This window comes from Canis lupus, chromosome 21 (assembly GCF_011100685.1).
Source record: "Canis lupus familiaris isolate Mischka breed German Shepherd chromosome 21, alternate assembly UU_Cfam_GSD_1.0, whole genome shotgun sequence".
Lineage (NCBI taxonomy): Eukaryota > Metazoa > Chordata > Mammalia > Carnivora > Canidae > Canis > Canis lupus.
Genome location: NC_049242.1, coordinates 11,277,251 through 11,298,365, shown reverse-complemented (window position 1 = coordinate 11,298,365; position 21,115 = coordinate 11,277,251). Strand labels below are relative to the sequence as shown.

The 21,115-nt window shown below is 34.8% G+C and overlaps 1 protein-coding gene across 1 annotated transcript in view; it reads right to left on the bottom strand.

Moving 5' to 3' along the window:
• The window catches only part of GRM5 (glutamate metabotropic receptor 5), a 516,157-nt gene that overhangs the window by 290,727 nt on the left and 204,315 nt on the right, over positions 1-21,115 (bottom strand). Inside the window, exon 3 of the mRNA XM_038568353.1 lies at positions 17,265-17,514. Coding sequence (XP_038424281.1) covers positions 17,265-17,514 — 250 coding nt within the window. The remainder of the gene's footprint in view (positions 1-17,264; positions 17,515-21,115) is intronic.

Sequence of the window (21,115 nt, the reverse complement as noted above, 5' to 3'; positions counted from 1 at the left end):
TAAGTTTTTTGGCATATTATCAGAACTAAAATTCTATTGTGGGAGACAAAAGGTTTATTTGTAATGGATTTTTTTAATAACGTTTTCTTCTTGGGCTGTGATTTGTACAAATGACATATTTCCTTTTTTTTTGAGATATGTGGACATCTGAACACTAAAAACACTGAAACCCTAGTAAATTTGACATTCATGTAAGTAATGATCAGTGAGTGAATGGTGGTACCATTTACTTCTACATTAACTCAGTCACCCTCTCCCAGGGCCACCTCCTGGGCCATGACTTCATTTGGCACTGTTCCCTATCAGCATTTTTGTATTTTAATACCCTAATCTTCAAGCACATCTTATCTTTCTGGGTCTTACATAACTCACCCCCATACACGTCCTCATATTTCACGGAGATCTCTAGAACTCTTAGATTTTAATTTTGTCCAAATATATTAGGCCCCTTTTTCTACCCGCAGCTTTGTTTTGGGACAAAGGAGGAAACAACTGTTCAAAGAGTGTGCAGGTATGATGAGGCTGTTGAGAGCAAGGGAACTAGCTCAGCTGTTCTGATATCATAAAACTTCTTACTTGGTTGGTGATGTGAAACTTCTTTTTTCTCCCAGACCTGCTCTCTCTGATCTCTGATGATTCCAGAGTCCTAACAGGGAAATGAAAAAAAAAAATTCTCTCTGCCAAAATATGAGTTAAGCATTCTCCAGATTTTCTTTTTTATTTTTCAAAAAGATTTGTATTTATTTACTTGAGAGAGAGTGAACGAGAGAGAGAGGGAGAGATAAAGAGAGAGAGAGAGAGAGAGACCATGAGCCAACACAGAGGCAGAAGGAGAAGCAGACTCTCCACAAAGTAGAGAGTCCAATGAAGAGCTTGACCCCAGGACCCCAAGATCATGACCTCAGCTGACGACAGACACTTAACAGAATGAGCTCAACTCAGGTGCCCCTCTCCAGCTTCTTAAAGATGATTTTATTAGGCGCTTATTAGGTACCAGGTGGTTTTCCAAAGACAGAGTATAAAGCAATGAACAAAAGGATAAAGATCCCTGCCCTCCTGGAGTTTAACTTCTAGCACAGACTAGAAACCAATAAGCCAAGTGAATAAGAAAATTATGTAGCATAGAATGTACTGGACTTCAGGTAAATTAGCTGGTGATGAGAATATCTGGGAAAAGACTGTTTCAAGGCAAGGGGAACACTAAATATATAGTCCTTGAGGTGGACATGTAAGTTGGATTTTTTTTGAGAAACAGTAGGAAGAACATTGTGGCTGGGCTGGAGTAGAGAGGAGAGAAGCAACAGGACATGGGCTGGGAGATATATATGTGGGAATCTGGTAAAATATCATAAAGGCTGTGGCTTTTACTCTAAATGAAATGGCAGGTCAGTTTCATGGATTTGGAGGCAGGAGGAAGGCTAAACTGGTGTGTTTAGATTGCCCTCTTGAAACAAATCCAAATGTCACTTTAAAAAGTATTCTTTATGATAGAGCACACTGCAAATTTACCACTTAGGCTCCTAATTTCACATCTTATTTTATCTGTTCTAATTTAAGTTTGAGAGTTTGTATGAATGTGTGTTTCTGTGTGTTTATTCTTTAGTCTGTGTATTTGGATCTGAAGATATGAGCACCAATGCTTGCTAAAATGACAATGTAAAAAGAAGAAAATAAGTAAATATGTTAAAGACAGTAATATAAAAATTCCATTCTAAGTAGTAAAATAACAAACTAATCTCATCAATATCAAGTACAGGAAAGGATATTTGTTATCATTACTATTTTACACCAGTGTTTTAGAGATTTTAGATTTTAGAGTTTTAGAGTGAATACATTAAGTTGAGAAAATAACCTAATTAGTATAAGTAATGGAGAGAAAGTGATCAATTATTTTGTGTCAAAACTATTGCATATCTAGAAAATCCAAAGCTTTGTAGCTTATGGAAAAAGCTACAAAAATTAAAAAAAGGAATTTGAATTATACAAACATCACATTGCTTTTCTCTATACTATACTGGACGTAAAAATATGCTAACAAAAACTGCCAGAGTAAAAATTCAATAAAAATACAAAATTTTCATAAAGCAATCTATCTTTGTGAAAAGATATAAAAATCTGACTAAAATCCATCCCCTATTTTTGGATTTGAACATCTAATATCATTAAAATTTCAAGCCTTCAAAAATTAATATTTAGAAACCGAATTTCATATTTAGAAAAATAATCCTAAAGTTTTTAGGGATGAACAATATTTAACAAAAAACTATGGAAATAATAATTAGTATGGCATTGCTTTACTAGTTATTAAAGTTCACTAAAAAGATAATTTAGTAAAAACACTCTGCCACTAGCAAAAAACAAAACAGTGGTAATAAAGAGAAAAATTTTAAATTATATAATAGTTTACAGAAATATTTAATTTTAAAAGTATAAAATTTAATATATGAAACATTGTTATTTCACTAGGAAAGGATTATTTATTTAATAACCCCTGCAAAGGGGATGCCTCGGTGGCTCAGTGGTTGAGTGTCTGCCTTTGGCTCAGGTCTTGATCCTGGGATCCTGGGATTGAGTTCCCCATTGGGCTCCCTGCATGGGGCTTGCTTCTCCCTCTGCCTATGTCTCTGCCTCTCTCTGAGTCTCTCATGAATAAATAAATAAAATCTTAAAAAAAAATAACCCCTGAAGGTACACCTGAGAATCTATCTTAAAGAAAATATGATGGATCTCTTACTGCATAGATTTAATTGGAAAAAATTCTGGTTGGTGGCACCTGGGTGATTAGGTTGGTTAAGTGCGTGCCTTCAGCCCAGGTCACGATCCTGGAAAGTCTGGATTGAGCCCCAAATTGAGCTCTCTGCTCAGCAGGGAGTCTGCTTCTCCCTCTGCCCCTCACCCACTCATGCTCTATCTCTTTCACTCTCTCTCTCTCAAATAAATAAATAAAAACTTCAGAAAAAAAGAAAAAAATCAGGTTGGATTAAATGAATAAAGGTAAAACAAACACTGTTGCTTTCAGAGAAAACTTTTTTTCAGGAAAGCTTTTTGATCAAAGAAGAAACTCCAGAATCTATAAAAGAATCGTATTTGATTATGTACATGAAAAAAAAATGGCAAAACATTTTCAGAGTAAAAAAAAAAGCCAAAATGCCAAAAACAAAAAATAAAGAAAAACTTGGTGTGGTGGGAATGTGTGTATTATAAGAGCAAGACTGCGCGAAGCAATAGGAACTTTTACTCATTCTTGATATAAATATAAAATGATACAGTCACTTTGGAAGGTAGTTTAGCAATTTCTTCCAAAGGTAAATATACTCTTACCTTATAATCCAATAATCATGCTCCTTGCTATTTACCCAAATGAACTGAAAACTTATGCCCACATAAAAACCTGCACATGGATGTTTATAACAGTTTTATTTATAATTGCTGACCTTTGGAAGCAACCAAGATGTCCTTCAGTAGGTAAATGGATAAATAAACTGGTACCCAGACAATGAAATATTATTCCTAAATATTATTTACTAAAAAGAAATGAGCTATCAAGCTATTAAAAGACATGGGTGAAATTTAGTGCATATTACTAAGTGAAAGAAGACAATTTGAAAAGACTACCTACCATATGATTCCAACTATATGACATTCTGGAAAAGTCAAAAATATGGAGATAGTAAGGACATCATTCTTTTCCAAAGGTTAGTGGAGAGAAAGAGAGAGCAATTAATATGCAGAGCAGAGAGGGTTATTTAGGATAGTGCAAATGCTCTGTATAACTATAATGGTGGATACATGTTATTATACATTTCTCCACACTCAGCATGTACACCAAGAGCAAGACATAATGTAGACTATGAACTCTGGATAACAATGGTGTATCAATGTAGGTTCAACAGTTGTAATAAATATATTTTGTGGGTGGGGAATACTGATAATGGGAAGGCTATGCATGTGTGTGGGAGGGAGATTATGGGAAATGTCGGTACCTTCCTCTCAACTTTGCTGTGAACCTAAAGCTGCTCTAAAAACTTGCCTATTAAACAAACAGACACAGCAGATTTAAGGGTCCAAGAATCTTAAATTGAGAGTCTCTACAAACCACCTTGGAAAATAAAGATTTGCATTCATGTCATAACACAATAGAAGACAATAGAACTTTCTTTCAAGTGTTCTGAACAAATAACGGAACCATTTCTATTCTACATTCACCATAGCTGGCAAGGCTAATGCATCATGGTCAGAGTACTAAGAAAACTAAACTTGTTTTCTTTCCCTTCACAAGAAGCTAAAACTTTGAAACTTTCCTTTGAAATGGCAGAGACATGTGTCCAAACATGTTCATTCTTTACCTCACCATTTTACTAATCATTTGACTTTTCCCACTGTAAGTGATTGATTAGTTGATTGCATGATACAGCCTCACAGAAAGTGCCTCATTTCTCAGTGATGTGTTTTGTGAGGGCCAGAAGCTCAGGATTCTATACTGAAATCTAAGAAGTATATGTCTCCTGTGAAATCATAGAGAGTATGTCCTAGGAATTACCTCTGCCCTCTGCCACGGGGCTTGTAGTTTGCTTCCTTGCAGAGTGGCCTACATTCACATGATGTTTTCTATTCCCTAAATGCTTGAGAAGCCTGCCTTTTACTTAGGCTGATGGAGTTGAGGAAACTGCCACACTTGATTTTCCTCTATGGACACAGCTATTCTTAAATGTTAATAACATGTTAGGGACTGGATGTTACAGAGACCAATAAACCTTTGCGTACACACCTCAGGGAACTCATATTCCAGTGGAGAAGAGGAAGAGGAAAACAGAAAAATAGAAATGAAAGTCTTAGGGGCTTTAAGGGATCTCTGGAAGTCCTACTAGAATTTAGGAAGTCTTTGAAACTGTTGGGTCACGCTCGCATGACAAACTTGAGTTTCATAGTAAAAGACAGAGAGATCATTCCAAGGAGAAGACCATGTAGGCAATACTTCAAGCGTATGTTTGGGGAATTATAAGAGTTTTGATATAGGAAAGATAAGGAGTTGGTAGCAGCAAGAGGAATGTAGAAGTATAATAATTTCACTATTCAGGTGGCATGCATTGGCACAGATTTACCCATTGGTTAGGATTCTCATCTGTTCTAGTTGGACCTATGTCTCACTAGTTGTTAAATATTTTAACTCTCACCCCTGAGTATAATAGGAAATTATTGGCAGATTTGGCCATATTTTAAAGGGCCATGTATGCCAAATTAGAAATTTGAATATGAAAGAAAAAGAGAGTCAAGTAAGATTATTATGCAGAAGGATTACATAACTAAATTTTTAAAATAACTCTCAGGAAAATGGGGAAGATTGAAAGAGAAGGGATAAACTTTTAATCTATGTCATCAGTTTGATATAGCAAATGAGAGGAATATAAATAATTTTATTAGAAAGATTAATATTTATAACTAAACACTGAATTATTTATTAAATTTAGTATTTTTTTAACTTTAGATAAAATTAAATCACTCAGGATTGAATAAAGAGGTATTTCAAATGTATCATATGTTTCAATTCCTTTGAACATTATGTTCCAGAATGCTAAAATAAAAATTTAAAGACTCCTTTGTTCTTGGTCTCCTCTCCATGATAAACATAGCACCCAGTTCTGTGCCTCTAACTCTAACCAAAATTCCTAGAACTGTCTGATCCCATGATCCAGCAGGGGCCTTCAAATCTCAAGGAGAATTGAAAAGAATGTGAAGTTTATGTGCAAACCACGACTATGCTGAATAAATACTCAAGGTTCTAATATGTATGTAAGTAAGCAGAACTACCTCAACAGACGGGAATAAAACCCCTCTAGATCAGGGGTCAGCAAGGTTTTTTTTTGTTTGTTTGTTTTTGTTTGTTTGTTTGTTTTCCTTTTCTTTTTTCTTTTTTTTTTTTTTTTTTGGTGAAGGTCCATATAATAAATATTTTGGAATTTATAGGACATGTGGTCTTTGTTATACCACTCAGCTCTACCAAGGTAGCACCAAAACAGCCATAGACCTTGTGTAAATGAGTGTGGTGTTTCCAATAAAACTATTTACAAAAACAGGAGGGGGATTTGACCTATGGACCAAAGTTAGCCACCTACTACTTTAGAATGATTTATCACAGTGTCCTCCAACTAATAGAAACATGTACATAAGATAGTCACTGCACCAAATTATATTAGTCTTCCAGAAAACAATGGAAGAATAAATGAACTTCATCTGGTTTCACCACAGAATAATATTCTACATTTGCTTTTGTTTCTTCACAGGTGTTTGATCAGTCCTTCTCCTCCTCCTTCTTTAAGATTTTCTTTAAATTCAAGTTAGTTAACATTTAGTATATTATTATTTTCAGGGGATAAAATTCAAAAGATTGATCAGTTGCATTTAACACCCAGTGTCATTACATTCAGTAATGCTCACCACCTATAATGCTCACCACTCAATTACCCAATCTCCCCACTCACCTCTCCTAAGTTTGTTCCCTATAGTTAAGTGTCTCTTATGGTTTGCCTCCCTCTCTTTTTTATCTTATTTTATTTTTCCTTCCCTTTCCCTATGTTCATCACTTTTGTTTCTTAAATTACACATATGAGTGAAATCATACGGTATTTGTCTTTCTCTGACTTATTTAACTTAGCATTATATACTCCAGTTCTGTCCATGTCATTGCAAATAGTAAGATTTCATTCTTTTCAATGGCTGAGTAATATTCCAATACACCACATCTTCTTTATCTATTCATCAGTCAGTGGACATTTGGGATCTTTCCATATTTTGACCAGTATTGTTATTTTGATTTGTATTTCCCTGATAGTAAGTGATATTGAATTTTTTTTTAATGTATCTATTGGCCATTTGTATGTCTCCTTTGGAAAAATGTCTGTTCATGTCTTTTGCCCATTTATTGGCTGTATTTTTTGGGGTGTTGAGTTTAAGTTCTTCATAGATTGTAGATACCAAATCTTTTTCTAGTCATTTGCAAATATCCTCCCATCCAGTAGGTTGCCTTTTAGTTTTGTTGTTTCCTTTGCTGTTCAGAAGCTTTTTATCCTGATGAAGTCCCAATAGTTCATTGTTGCTTTTGTTTCCCTTGCCTCCAGTGATTTGTCTAGTAAGAAGTTGCTCTGGCCAAGGTCAAAGAGATTGTTACCTGTGTTCTCTTCTGGATTTTGATAGATTCCTGTCTCACATATAGGTCTTTCATCCATTTTGAGTTTATTTTTGTGTATGTTGTAAGAAAGTGGTTCAGTTTTATTCTCCTACACGTTGCTGTCCAGTTTTCCCAACACCATTTATTGAAGAGACTGTCTTTTTGGCTATTCTATTTTGTCCATTGGCTATTCTTTCCTGCTTTGTCAAAAATTAGTTGACCATAGAATTATTTGTCCATTTCTGAGTTCTTGATTCTATTCCATTGGGCTATGTGACTGTTTTATTGCCAGTAACATGCTCTCTTGATGATTATAGCTTTGTAATACAGCTTGAAGTCTGGAATTGTGATGCCTCCAGCTTTGGTTTTCTTCTTCATCACTACTTTGGCTATTTGAGGTCTTTTCTGGTTCCACATAAATTATACGATTATTTGTTCCAGCTCTGTGAAAAATGCTGGTGCTATTTGATAGGGATTGCATTGAATGTGTACATTGCTTTGGGTAATATAGACATTTTAACAACATTTGTTCTCCCAGTCTATGAGCATGGAATGTTTTTCCATTTCTTTGTGTCTTCCTCAATTTCTTTCATACGTGTTCTATAGTTATCAGAGTACAGATCTTTTACCTCTTTGGTTAGGTTTATTCCTAGGTATCTTATGGTTTTTGGTATAATTGTAAATGGGATCAATTCCTTGGATTTCTCTTTCTGCTGCTTTATTACTGGTGAATAGAAATGCAACAGATTCCTCTGCATTGATTTTATATCCTACAACTATGCCGAATTCTTCTATCAGTTCTAGCAACATTTTAATGGAAACTTTTGAGTTTTCTACATAGAGTATCATGTCATCTGCAAAGAGTGAAAGTCTGACCTCTTCCTTGCCAATCTGGGTACTTGATTTTCTTATAAAGTAAACTTAAACTCTTCTATTTGCTGAAAACTAAATTTCATTGGGTTGTTTCCATAGAAAAATGGTAATGCAGACTGAAAAGTCTGCCTAATCATTGAATTCTTCTGGTTTATAGAATGTTGGATTGCTCTAGGTTTTATTTATCTTAAGAAGGAGGAAGTGGAGGGGAGATCTTTCTTTCACAATCCTCTTTAATTCCTATTTTTCTTTATTAAAGATTGTCTATTTTAATAATAGAAAAAATAAAGTAATCTTTATCTTTATGCCATAAGAATCAAGTTTATTACTGAAATTAAGAATTATCAATGATCTAAATAGTTTATCATGGTGGTCAAGGATATAGACTACCTTCTAATGCCCTCTCTGCCACTTACTGCGTGTGTGATCTTGAGCAAATTGCTTGCTTCTCTGTGCCTCAGCAATAAAATAAGGTTAATAATAACACTATTCAAATAGGATTGTTATGAAAAGTCAATAAATTAATACAGGAAAACCAACCACTCAGGGCAGTGCTTGTTACACAAAAAGCACCCCACAAAGAGCTATTATTATCATCCAATTATTTTAAATTTTACTTAAACATATTTTGCAAGTGCAATCCATCTTAAAACTACCAGAATCCTCTGAGATGCAGATGCTTGTAAAGCACAAGCCCTAGTACTGGAAGAGGACTTTGTAGTCATTTGTTGTTTTCATTGCTCACACAGGAACCTTTCTCTGTCCAATAACATCAAGGTCTTTTGTTCTCCTTCTGGGCATTTTCAGTTGCCAGATCCATAGCACCTTACAAAGCAACTGGTTTCATTTAAATTTCAGCTGCACATCTAATAAGCACAGTGATATTAATGAGACAGGTAATGTCTCTGAGCTCAGTGTCTTCATCTGTAAAGTCAAGTTAATATTCTTTATCTACTTCAGAAAGGATGGAGAAAGAAGAATATTTCTCACTCTTTGAATTTCACAAAGTAGCATTCCAGAGAGATTTCCACATTCCAGGAGAGAAAAGCATGGAAAGAAAGCACACAGTTTGTCTTTACCATCTCCCTCCCTTCCCCCTTGGAATGAGTGATTGGCTTGTCTGGTGAGGTGGAAACACCAGGTGTGACTCAGCCTCTTCTTTTTATGGAGCAGTCTGTCCTCTGAATCCAAGAGTCTTCCTTTGGTCATTCTGAAAGCCATCTTCTAAAGCAGGAAACTCTTGCTATTGTCCAGCTCTGCCTGTGACTCTAGGGTTGAGTGGCAGTGTTAGGAGGTTCATTTGGTCACAGATCAAAGACTTGGTCTCTAATTAACTGATATGTATGTTAATCTCCATGACTCATTCCCATTGGCTTTTAATTTGAGAACAGAGCTGTTGTTTAATCAACGTTTAAAACTCCAACAGTGAGAATTCATTACAATCTTTGATGAGAAAGTACGTATGCAAATGTTAAATCTGCTGTTATTTTAAGAGTATTTCTCCAGGATAGTATAGCCAGATCATTTTTTCCCTACTGCTTGTCACTGATGGAATAATATAAAATAAAGATAACCTATAAAACCACTTATTAACAGTGTAGTTTTCCTTGTTCTCCAACCTTTACTCATAATCTCTCGAATCACTGCTACTCCCAACTCCACAACACACATACAATTTCTTCTTGCCTCCAAAATTATGAATAATAGAGGGGTTATCAAGTGACTTTTATATTTTCAAACCTTTAACCATATCAACCTCGTTTTAAAAAAAAATTATGTCCCACTTCTGGAGTTGACCTTCTCAGCTTGCTTCCTCCATCTATGCTTCAAATGCCACGCATTCCCACATATTAGGGGTTTTGCACAATTAATTGTTCTCCCTCATTTATTAAACTCCCTTATCCTACTTGGATCCTAAAATTAAACCTCTGTGACTGGCCTCTGTATGCAAAATACAAATCCTTGTGAGTCATAAAAGAAAAAGTTTGGCATTGTCCAAAATGTCATAAACAAAGTCAAAAGCAAATAGCAAGAGGGAAAATATTTGCTACATATGTCAATGAACCACTTTCCTTAATCTATAAAGTACTTCTGTATAAATTAATAAGGAGAAATAAACAGAAAAAATTGACTAAGGCATGAAGCTTGGAGAAAATATAAATATATCACTTATTCATACATGAAAGATATAGAAACTCACTCATAACTAAGAAGTACAAATTAAAATATTATAATGCCAGTTTTCCCTTATACAATTAGCAAGTACCGAATAATTTATTAATATTGTGTATAAATACAGATATAAATATGTAAATGCTTTTCACTGTATAGCTTTGTTCATTGTTAACATTTTTTCATGATCATAATTACATTTTGGGGGAAAAAAAACTTGACTATATTAAAAACTTGTCTCATTTTTCCTCAAGAGATAGTCTTATCATTCTCCACTCTCCTTTTTTAAAATTAGTTTAACTTCAAAAAAAAGAAGCTTATATGTCATGGGTTCATTTTCTCACCTCCTTACATCTTAGCTACTTCATTCAGAATCTAATTTAATCTCTCCATTTGTGCATGTCTTGCTAAATCACCAATTAATAAATATACCTCAATAAATCTAAAGGTCCTTTCAGTATTATTTTCACTTGCTCTAGAATTACTTGACACTGGTGGCCCCTCCTTTAGACATTCTCCTCCACTGGCTGGGATGACAGAACATATTCTGCATTTTCCTCCTCCATCTCTGGATTTGTCTTCTCCCTATCACCTTTTCATAGTTCATCCTTTTTCCAATCATTACATTCTGAGATCCCTTTCAAAGCCACATTCTTAGACTTCCTCCACTTGAATTCTACATACTCATACTTCTGTTCATAAATCTAAACTACTCAGATGATTCACTCATTTTTATTTACAGCCTGTATATCTCTTTTGAGCCACAGACTCATATATTCTGATTTCTTGGCTATATTTATGTTTGAAACATACAACAGGTCATTTTAATAAAAACTGAACTCATGATCTATTCTCTACTTCACACCTGATTCTTTTCCAACTCTCTTCACTTCAGTAAAGTTATCATCATTCATCTTGTTATAAAACACAAGAATCTTACGAGTTACTCTTGACATCTTTCCCATGCTCATCTGCAATATCCAATGTGCCCAATAGCTCCTGTTGATTTTTTTCAACTTATGGAGTTGTACATAATACACAAAAAAATCCATATATTCAATGTATACATGTTGATGAGTTTGGACATATGCATATATCCTGCTACTATCATAACAAAAACATAATAAGCACATTTTAATTAGTAAGTGGCTCAATCTGAGACTTAGTCCATCATCATATCATATTTTTTAAAGATTTTATTTATTTATTCATGAGAGACACAAAGAGAGAGAGAGGCAGAGACACAGGCAGAGGGAGAAGCAGCCTCCACACAGGGAACCTGATGTGGGACTTGATCCTGGGACTCCAGGACCACGCCCTGGGCCAAAGGCAGGTGCTAAACCACTGAGCCACCCAGGGATCCTCATCATCATATCATTTTTGTTAGGGAAACTGGTTCGTCTGTAACTACCCTATTTTTTCTAATCCACAACCCATACCCAAGTTATCTTTTGAAATATAACACCTATCATATTCTTATCCTCACAAAAAAAGAGGATTCTCTAATAATGGGATAAAAATCAAAATACCACAAGGCTGAAAACATTGTCTCCTAGGCATCTCTCCAAACTTCTTCACACAAGTTCCTCTTATCCTTTTGCTCAACTCTCATGGTTCAGAGAGTTTTACATATAACCTGAGGCAGATACATCTAGACAATTGCTTGTTTATGGACTGAACATCTTATGTTGTTGCATCATATGCAACTAGTCTGGCCTTTCCAACTCATGTAGATAAACAGAAAACTGCAGGCAAAGTGGAGCATAGTTTGGCTGGCTTTATTTGCACTACAAATTAATCACTAATTTCAATAACTTTCAAGGCATTTTACTAAGTGTATTTAACCTTCAAAGGGTAACCTAAAACAAAAACAGCAATAAAGCGAAATTAAATGGAGCTTATCCTAAGTGTAGAAAAATTTATGTTGCTAAGACTTCTTTGTGATACTTAGAATGGCCACTAGAATAAGAAACTGGAGTAATCTTGCCCAGTCATTTAACTTCTGAGTCTCAATCCTCTCCCGTACAAAAATGGCATCATTATTACCAAACTCAAAGGTATCTAAAAGTTAACATATTCAGCATTGTTTACAACATTAATCTCTCTCTCTCTCTCGTCCTCCCATCTCCTCTCATAATTTCCTCTCCTTTCCTTCTCCTTCTCTTTCCTTCTCCCCTTGTCTTCTGACACATAACAGCAACTCAATGAAAATAAGTTTTGGTTTTGTTTCTTATTATGATTAAAAGACACTGGCCCATTGGAAGACAAGTATACTTATTTTAAAAGGGGCTTTAATTTAGAATGAATGCTCTGATAATATGCAAGGATGAAGACTAATGTCTACCTCTGAATAATACTTCTATAATAATTTTAGCAGAACAATTGTTTGTAATTCTATCCACAAAGTTATTTCTTAGAATAAGCTCTTGTCCCTTCCATTTCGAAAAATACTGATGAAGAGTAACCTTCTGACAAGAAATACTGGTTATAATTCCCAAACAGTTTTGTAATTTAAGTACATGTCCTCTTGCAGCATGGTAATAATCATCACATTGAAGGACAGAGATTCTTAATTCAAATAGATACACGGTTTTAGTTAATTATAGACAAGATAAAAACAATCTTTAGCTAATTTGCTAAAAGTTGGTCCTTGTTTCCAAGTTCATATTTATGTTTAAACTTGTAAATAATATAACTCAAATGATATTTTCTCAGGCCAAGAACTAGAACACGGTATCCATTCTAGAAAAATTAGCCCCTTTAGAAATGTTATTACTGTTCACATTATTGATCCCATTCTGCTGTCAAGGCCAAAGTGTTTAGCAAGACTATTTCAGGGACCTAGACAGGACATTTTTATTGGCAATAAGACAACAGATTATCCTGAGTTCAAATGAGAAGACCCAGTGGCCAGGTCTATATCACTCTAACATTGTTCTGATGTGCAGCACAGATGGTGAGGTATGTTGATGGATGAGGTCATCTCAGCAGCAGAGTTATCTTACTAGTCTCACCATATATTTCAGTTGAATGACCTACTAAACATGGCTGTCCCAAAGCAACTGGACATATTTATAACTATGGCTGTTAAATGGGACCCTCTAGGAAGTTCTGAATATAGATTCCCCTCTCATAGCTTTGACTTCTAATTTCTTTTTTTCCCTTTCCTTTTTTCTTTTACTTTTTCTTTTTTTCTGAGAGAGAGAATGAGAGAGAGAGAGAGAGAGAGAATGAGAGCAAGCAGGCATGTGTGTGTGAGTAGTGGAAAGAGAGTGAGAGAGAGAATCTTAAGCAGGCTCCACACCCAGCACACAGCCAGATGTGGGGCTCAGTCTCATGAGATCATGACCTGAGCTGAAATCAAGAGTCAGACACTAAACCGACTGAGCCACCAAGGTGCCCCTTGACTTCTAGTTTCTAAGAACCATATTAAGTTGGGCCTGAGTTGGGTAGGGGAAGGAAGGAGCATAAAGGAAGACTGGGAGAATATATGCAAACAAAATAATCTCAAAGTATTAAGAGCACAGCATAGAGAATATAGTCAATGATATTGCAATAGCACTATATGGTGACAGATGGTAGGTATACCTCGAGTGAGCATAATGTAACCCATAGAAATACTAAATCACTAAGTTGTACACCTGAAACTAATGTAACATTGTATGTCAACTATAGGAGTTATAGGGTGATTGAATTTTGTAGAAAGGAGCATTAAAATAAAAATGCTATCTTAAATTTTAATGATCTAGGGTATTTTCTTTATATACTCAATATTTGTGAAGAACTGGGAGTTTGCTATCAGACAACTTCTTTGCTGTTTCTATTTTACAGGAGACAGTCTAGTAGAGAAAAGCACTGGATTAGGTCCACAGTAGTTGGGCTCTTGTCTGACCTTAACCACATTTTCTAAACTTCTGAGGTATCAGTTTCCTTGCTTGTAAAGTGAGAGTGAGTAGATGTGCTAAATTCTCTCTTAAAACTATTATTTTTTGCCTTTCTGCTCACTATACTAGACTTCCACTCTTATGAATAGGAATGCCTAAAATTTACTGAAAAGTAACAGAACATAGTGCTGAATGCTCAGTCTCTAGAATTACACACTTATATTTGTTTTCAACACATATATCTATATGGCCTTCTAGTTTTCAATATAAATTGAGTCTTAGGGGATCCCTGGGTGGCTCGGTGGTTCAGTGCCTGCCTTTGGCCCAGGGCGTTATCCTGGAGTCCCGGGATCGAGTCCTGAGTCAGGCTCCCGGCATGGAGCCTGCTTCTCCCTCTGCCTGTGTCTCTGCCTCTCTCTCTCTCTCTCTCTCTCTCTGTCTATCATGAATAAATAAATAAAATCTTTAAAATAAATAAATAAATTGAGTCTTAGAGTCCTTGTCTATAAAATGGAGATGATATTAGTACTCAACATGAAGTTGTTCTTTGATTTTTTTCATATCACTTGCTACCTTCTAATTTACCATCTGTAAGATCCATAAAGGTAGCAAGTATTGTCTGTTTTATTCATTGACGTATCCCAAGTATCTTAACATATAGTAGCTAGTCAATATCTATCAAATGAATACATGAAATAATGTTTATACAGAGCTTAGTGTAGTAACTAGCACAAAGCATTTGATAAATGATCCCATTAATGGTCTTGATAAATGGTTAATATTCATTTCACCATGAACATGTAGAAATGGAAGAGGTAGAAATGTTTCAAAGAGAAGATGAAGGGGACTAATGACCATGCTGTTACCAAATATCTGCAAGACTACCACAAGTTACTTTCAAAGACAAGAATATGAGCCAAGAGGTGGAAACTACAGGGAGATATTTTTTTTCTAATCTGGAGTGAGAAAGATTTTCTAACAAAACTCTTCTAAGATGAAACGAACTGGTGCTCAAGTAAATGTTGGATTATTATTAGCCAATCAAATGAAGGAATTAAGAAATTTAATTAAAGGTTATGTCTACTATTACATGAATCAAAGATGTGGAGAGAACTTCTTATAAATAGCATATACAAAATAAACTTTAAAATATATGAAATAGGGGATCCTGGCTGGTTTAGTCAGTAAAGCGAATGACTTTTGATCTTGAGGTTGTAAGTTTGAAGCCCATGATGGGTATAGAGTTCACTTAAAATCTTAATTTATATATATATAAACATATATATATATATGTTTATATATATATATAAAATATTGAATTTTGGCCTTGTGGTGCTGCTGGCAATAAAAATATAGATGGAAAGTAGTAAATATAGTGAATACCTACATATTTCCCTTATATACATGTAATCAAAAAACATTTACTTGTTATCAAACTCCAATAAAAAATATACAAAAACCCCACATTTACTTGTTAACAAATCATATGGTTGAAAAACAAATGCAGCTGATTTATCTTATTAATGTTGGCAATGCAGCAGACAGGAGCTACAGAATCTCTTATACTCTACTAGAAAAAGAGGACTGTTAAAAGCCGGCTTCTTTCTTTCCTATTCTTTTTATCCCAGTGCTAACACTGCACTTTGGAATTTAATACCAGAGTGGGAGTGCTCCTGGGTTGTATGAAACTAACTGGTGCCTCACTTTTTCTTTCTTTTTTTTTTTTTTTCACTCTTTCCAACTAGGGATGATTTTAGACAAAATGTATGACATCAGTGAAAAAGGAATCTCACTCAATATCATTTTTATGAAGGATAGTTGGCCTCATACTAAAATAGTCTGCCATCAGGTCAGACAGAAAAGCATTAGGTACATAAAGTGGCTGTCATAAAATGTAGCCAGACAGGAGCCAAGTCTGATCACAGAAGGTCAGTTAGGCATTTAGAAAATAAAGGAAGCATGTTTTCTTTAACGAGCCATCAAAAGTTAATAACAAGTGAGTTAGCTTTCTATTTTGGACAGAAATATTGTGAAAGATGCAGGGGTTCTCAAGGTTTTCTCTATTTTTTCAATTGGCTGCCTACTAAGACAAGATATGCAATAACAAAACTTTTCAAAGTTATAGAATAGTGAACTACATTCTCATGGTCAAACTATGGGGTCATTTTATGAATTGTGATGTTTAATATCATATGATGACTTACTGGACCATGGGGTGCCCAGATATTTGGCTAGACATTATTCTGAGTATGTCTATGAGGGTGCTTCTGGATGACATTAACATTTACATCAATACACTAAGTAACGAAGATTGCTTTTCCTAATGTGGGTGGGTCTCATCTAATCTGTTGAAGACCTGAGTAGGATAGAAAAGACTGAGTAAGAGAAAATTCTTCCTACATGAGTGCTTGAGCTGGGACATTGGTCTTTTCTGGCCTTCAGACTTGAACTTAAACATTGGCTCTTTCTAGGCCCCAAGCCTGCCAGTGTTCAGATCAGAACTATACCATTGGCTCCTCTAGGTGTATCTCTTTCATCTCACTTTCTTTCTCTCTCTCTCTCCCTCTCTTTCCATACACACACACCTATACACACATACACACATATCATTATATTGGTTTCTCTAGAAAACTCTAATATACTGATTCAACAGCATCAGCAGGGAATGAGCTGAGTTGTGCCAATCTAGTGGATTATCCAGATAATTAAAGTCAATCCCAGTAGAATTTAATGTTTTAGGAACTTGTCTGGTAACAGTGTAAAACTCAAAATTCTATGATTCTCTATTACAACACAAATTAGTTTAGCCATTCTCAAAATCAATTTCACAAGCAACAGAAAAAAAATCTGAAAAACATTTACCTCCCAAGGAAATTACAAAATGATCCAAGTATCTAAGAACCCATCTCATTTCCTTACAGTCACTTTTTTTTTTTAAGACTTAAGTACTCATCTTCATGTGTTGATTCCTGTTATCAGTAATCAGCACATAGCATATCCACTTCTTTTCTATGATTATCTCTAGGCTCTGGTGCTTTATGATATTTAAGTTCTACTTCTACCACACGCATTAAGTTTCCAAAACATCTGTCCTCATGCACCAGAAGATACCCTTGGTGTTGCCAAATTCCTGGCATTACCTTCATGTGAATTTTCTCATTGTCACTCACCTGCCCAGAAGCAGAAATTCGCCTGCTAGACCCAGGCGCCTCATGGCCATCAGCAGACCTCTCACTGTCATGCCCTCACAGAAGCAGGCCACCACCCGGGCCTTGGGCAAGTGACTCCTAAGCTTCTTCAGCAGCTTATCGAAGCTCTGTTCCCCTGCATTGCTGTAGATTTTGTAAGAGTGAGCGATGCAAATTCCTTCCTTGGCTGACATATCTTTGAAAGCTTCCATCCCACTCTCTCCATAGTTCCCTGTGTAAAAACAGATAAGCAGAGAGGTAGTGAGATGGCAGTGCTGGACACGCTGGGTCCAGTTAGAATGCAGAAGCACTGGGAACACGAAGGTGACTTGGTACTGTTGAACTTGGAGCCTGAACACCTGAATGAGGTTTGGCTCTTTCAATGACTTGTTCATTTTGGGCAATTTACAACGAAACTACATCATACGTATGCATTGAACTCTAAATTTTGTTTGAGAGAGAGAGAGAGAGAGAGAGAGAGAACAGCATAAAAAGCAGAAGCAATTAAGCTCCCCTTTGACTTAAAAAGTTCACACTCTAGTGTGAGATGATGAAAGACATTTGTCTGCTGTACTTTCATTCTGTCTCACTTCCTTTTGCTTCTTATTGTATGACTCTCTTATTCCACTGGCTCAGATTCTTGTATTTAAAGACACAATACATACATTTACATGGAATAGATGTTGTGCAGATAGCATATAGAACATTATATTTTTATAGAATATTATGCATATTATATTCTATTAGCAATCATAAGATTTTGTGGCTTTATCCCAACCAAAAATTCCATATCCTTGCTTGAGATTTGAGTCTTGTCAGAGGTAAATGTATAAGCTTATGAAAAACATTTGAAGTTTCATTCTGTATAAGCATAGGGAGGTTAGTGATTTGGGGGAATAATTCCAAAGCCCTGTGCAAATGTGAAGGGCTAAGGACTGATGGTGGTCCTTTAAATTGATGGAATGTGGTGATCAATACTGACAATCAACTATATGCCAGGCAGTGTACCAAAAACTTTATAGATGTGACCTCACTTAATTCTCACAAGAATATAGTGAGACATTATGACTTTCTTTCTGCAGATAAGAAAACAGATGAGGCAGTTACGTTTACACTTGCCCAACGTTACATACCCAGTAGGTGGAACTTTGTATTACATTCTCAGATCAAAGAGAGTGGATTCTGCTCCCTTCACTTGTCCATGGCTGACTTTTAGAAAACTTAGAAGCCCAATTATATCTACATTTCTTTTTCCAATTTAAAGGTCATGATACTTCAATTTTAGGTATTTTTAGAGCCTTAAAAGGCTCTAAATTATACTAGGCTCAGTGTCTTGAGTTTACAAAAGATTAGCTGGGTAAGGGGGAATGATTCACAGAATACAGGAGCCTATTACAAGACAAGCAAGTGGTCACCGGCTTCACAATCAACTAGACCTAGGAATAGAAATTTCATCAAGAGGAGATCCCAAATGAATAAGGAAGTACAAGGCATTCAATTGCATTAGTTTCACTATATGACTATAATAGAGATCACTTAAAAATAAGTATACCTGTATAACATTTTGATTTTTGAAAAGTCAATTCATATAAATTAGCTCACAGCTCCTTACGCCAACTCTGAGACATGTAATATTATCTTCCACTCACAACTGATAAAACTGAAGTTCACTTTTAGTAAGTGGCATATAACTTATCACTGCTAATCCTGTGTATGTTCCACTATAGCACAGGTATCTTGCTGCATAACGAGATCTTCAGACTTTGAAAGTTGATTTTTGTGTAATTTTATCTTTAAGAAAATGGTAATGGGCAAAGCAGAGCAGGATAGCTTAAGTTCTAGCCAAAGAAACTGGTTGGCCAGCTGCATCTTTCCTTTTTCTCCAGAAATAAAATAAGAAGAAGCCTCTATGGTGATGGCAAATGGGCAATGTAGTTATTTTGCAATTAACAAAGTTTAAAAGATCCTCTCTGAAAAATATGCCTAGGGGCCTAAATTACTAGTTTTATACTAATCTGAGTAATCTATTATTCTCTGATTTATTTTTAGCCAACTCTATTTTTCAACAGACTGTCTTGTACTTAATGCTTTCATTAGTGCTGGGGTATTTGCATAAATAATTTGAGATTAGGTACATAGTGATTGTTATGGCAATAATAATAGTTCTCAATATATTCACAGTTAAATAAGAAAAAAATACCTGACAAATTCATAATCTTTAGCATCTCTCCCAACAACTTAAACTTATTTTTGTTTATACAATAAATTATATGGAAGTAGCTTGTAATAGGGAGAGAATTTTGTTGTTAGAGAGATCTGAGTTCTAATTCAGCTTGGAAAGTCTCTCTAAATCTAGCTTTTTCACCTGAAAATCAGACATAACACTACCTAATATGTATTCTGCATATCATATATGTTAAACATTATATCTAGTTTAACATTATAATAAATGATTATAATTATTATAATATATTTTATAATTAGTTATATGTAACTAACATTCTATATAACATGTAATAAACATATAATTATAATATACATTATAAAATAATACATATATTAACTATATAAAATATCTGATAGATAGGCTGGACCCAATTAATTGCACTTATTGGTATTATTGAATGTTTTAGGTATAGTTGAGCTGCTCTCTCCTGGAGCATCTAAAATAAATAATGGAGCAAATGACATTAATACTGAACATTGGATTAAAGAATGAACTTAAACTAGTTGGGGAAAATTATTTTCTCAGAGCAAAACCCAAGCAGTACTCTTTAAAATTAAAATACGAAATAGTTTTAATATATGTGTGACATAAAAGTTCTGCAGAATAATTTTGATTTAATAAAAGCCATTATATGTTGGGAATTAAAAATGGGAGCATGTATTCCATATATTTCAATAAAATTGGGAAGCCTGAAGTGTTGAGATTTTCAGTAGTTGATATAAAGACTGTATTCTGGAATTATTTAAAAATAAAGGAGAAGCTATTAAAAAGTTCCTAAGCTTCTCACAGGAGATGAAATAGATTTCAAGCAATGTATAGGATTAGAAAAAGCTGAGGAAAGAAAGATTTATTTTTTTCTGATAGGGAGACAAAAATGATAGAGAATGGAAGATATGGTGTAATATATGAAACTAACTTGTGGCTTTATTTTAAGCAACTGGTAAAACCAGAAAGGAATTCCACCAGACAATCTCTTTTAAATAGCAGAGGGCTGGTGATTTGGGATTATGAGAAGAAAATGTAATCAAGGCTTCACTGGACTCAGCTCACACTACTCTGCAATAATGCAAATGCCAATTACTGATTTTCAACTTTATGAATCCACTTAGGGACAAAGGAAATAACTCATTATGCAACAGAAATAAATCAACCTTTACAAAAAAAATTAAAGGAAAAGATGATAAGTTGAGAGAAGCAGGGAGAGCTGGGGTGTTGAAATCCTTCATGCACAATTTGGAAGTCAAGATACATAAAAAACAAAAGAGAGATGAGTTATTTGAATCTAAAGAAAATAGGTGACAAATCTAAAATAGAATTATACTTAAGGGAAGATACATGAATTAGGAGATGTTTATTGTCTATAAATTAAAAAGTAGGCCTTAAAAAAGGCATATATTCCTAAGAAATAAAAACAGTTTCTAAAGTGTACATTTTACCCTTGAGCCCTCTGTAATATTAGATTTTTAAACATATGGAAGTACAAGTTTGAATTAAAAAATTTAATAACATACTTAAAAGTAATTGAAATTGGAAAGTAGATTTGGGCAATTTTAAATAGTTGCTTTAACTAGTGCTATTTGACCTATATCATGTCAGTGGAGATCTG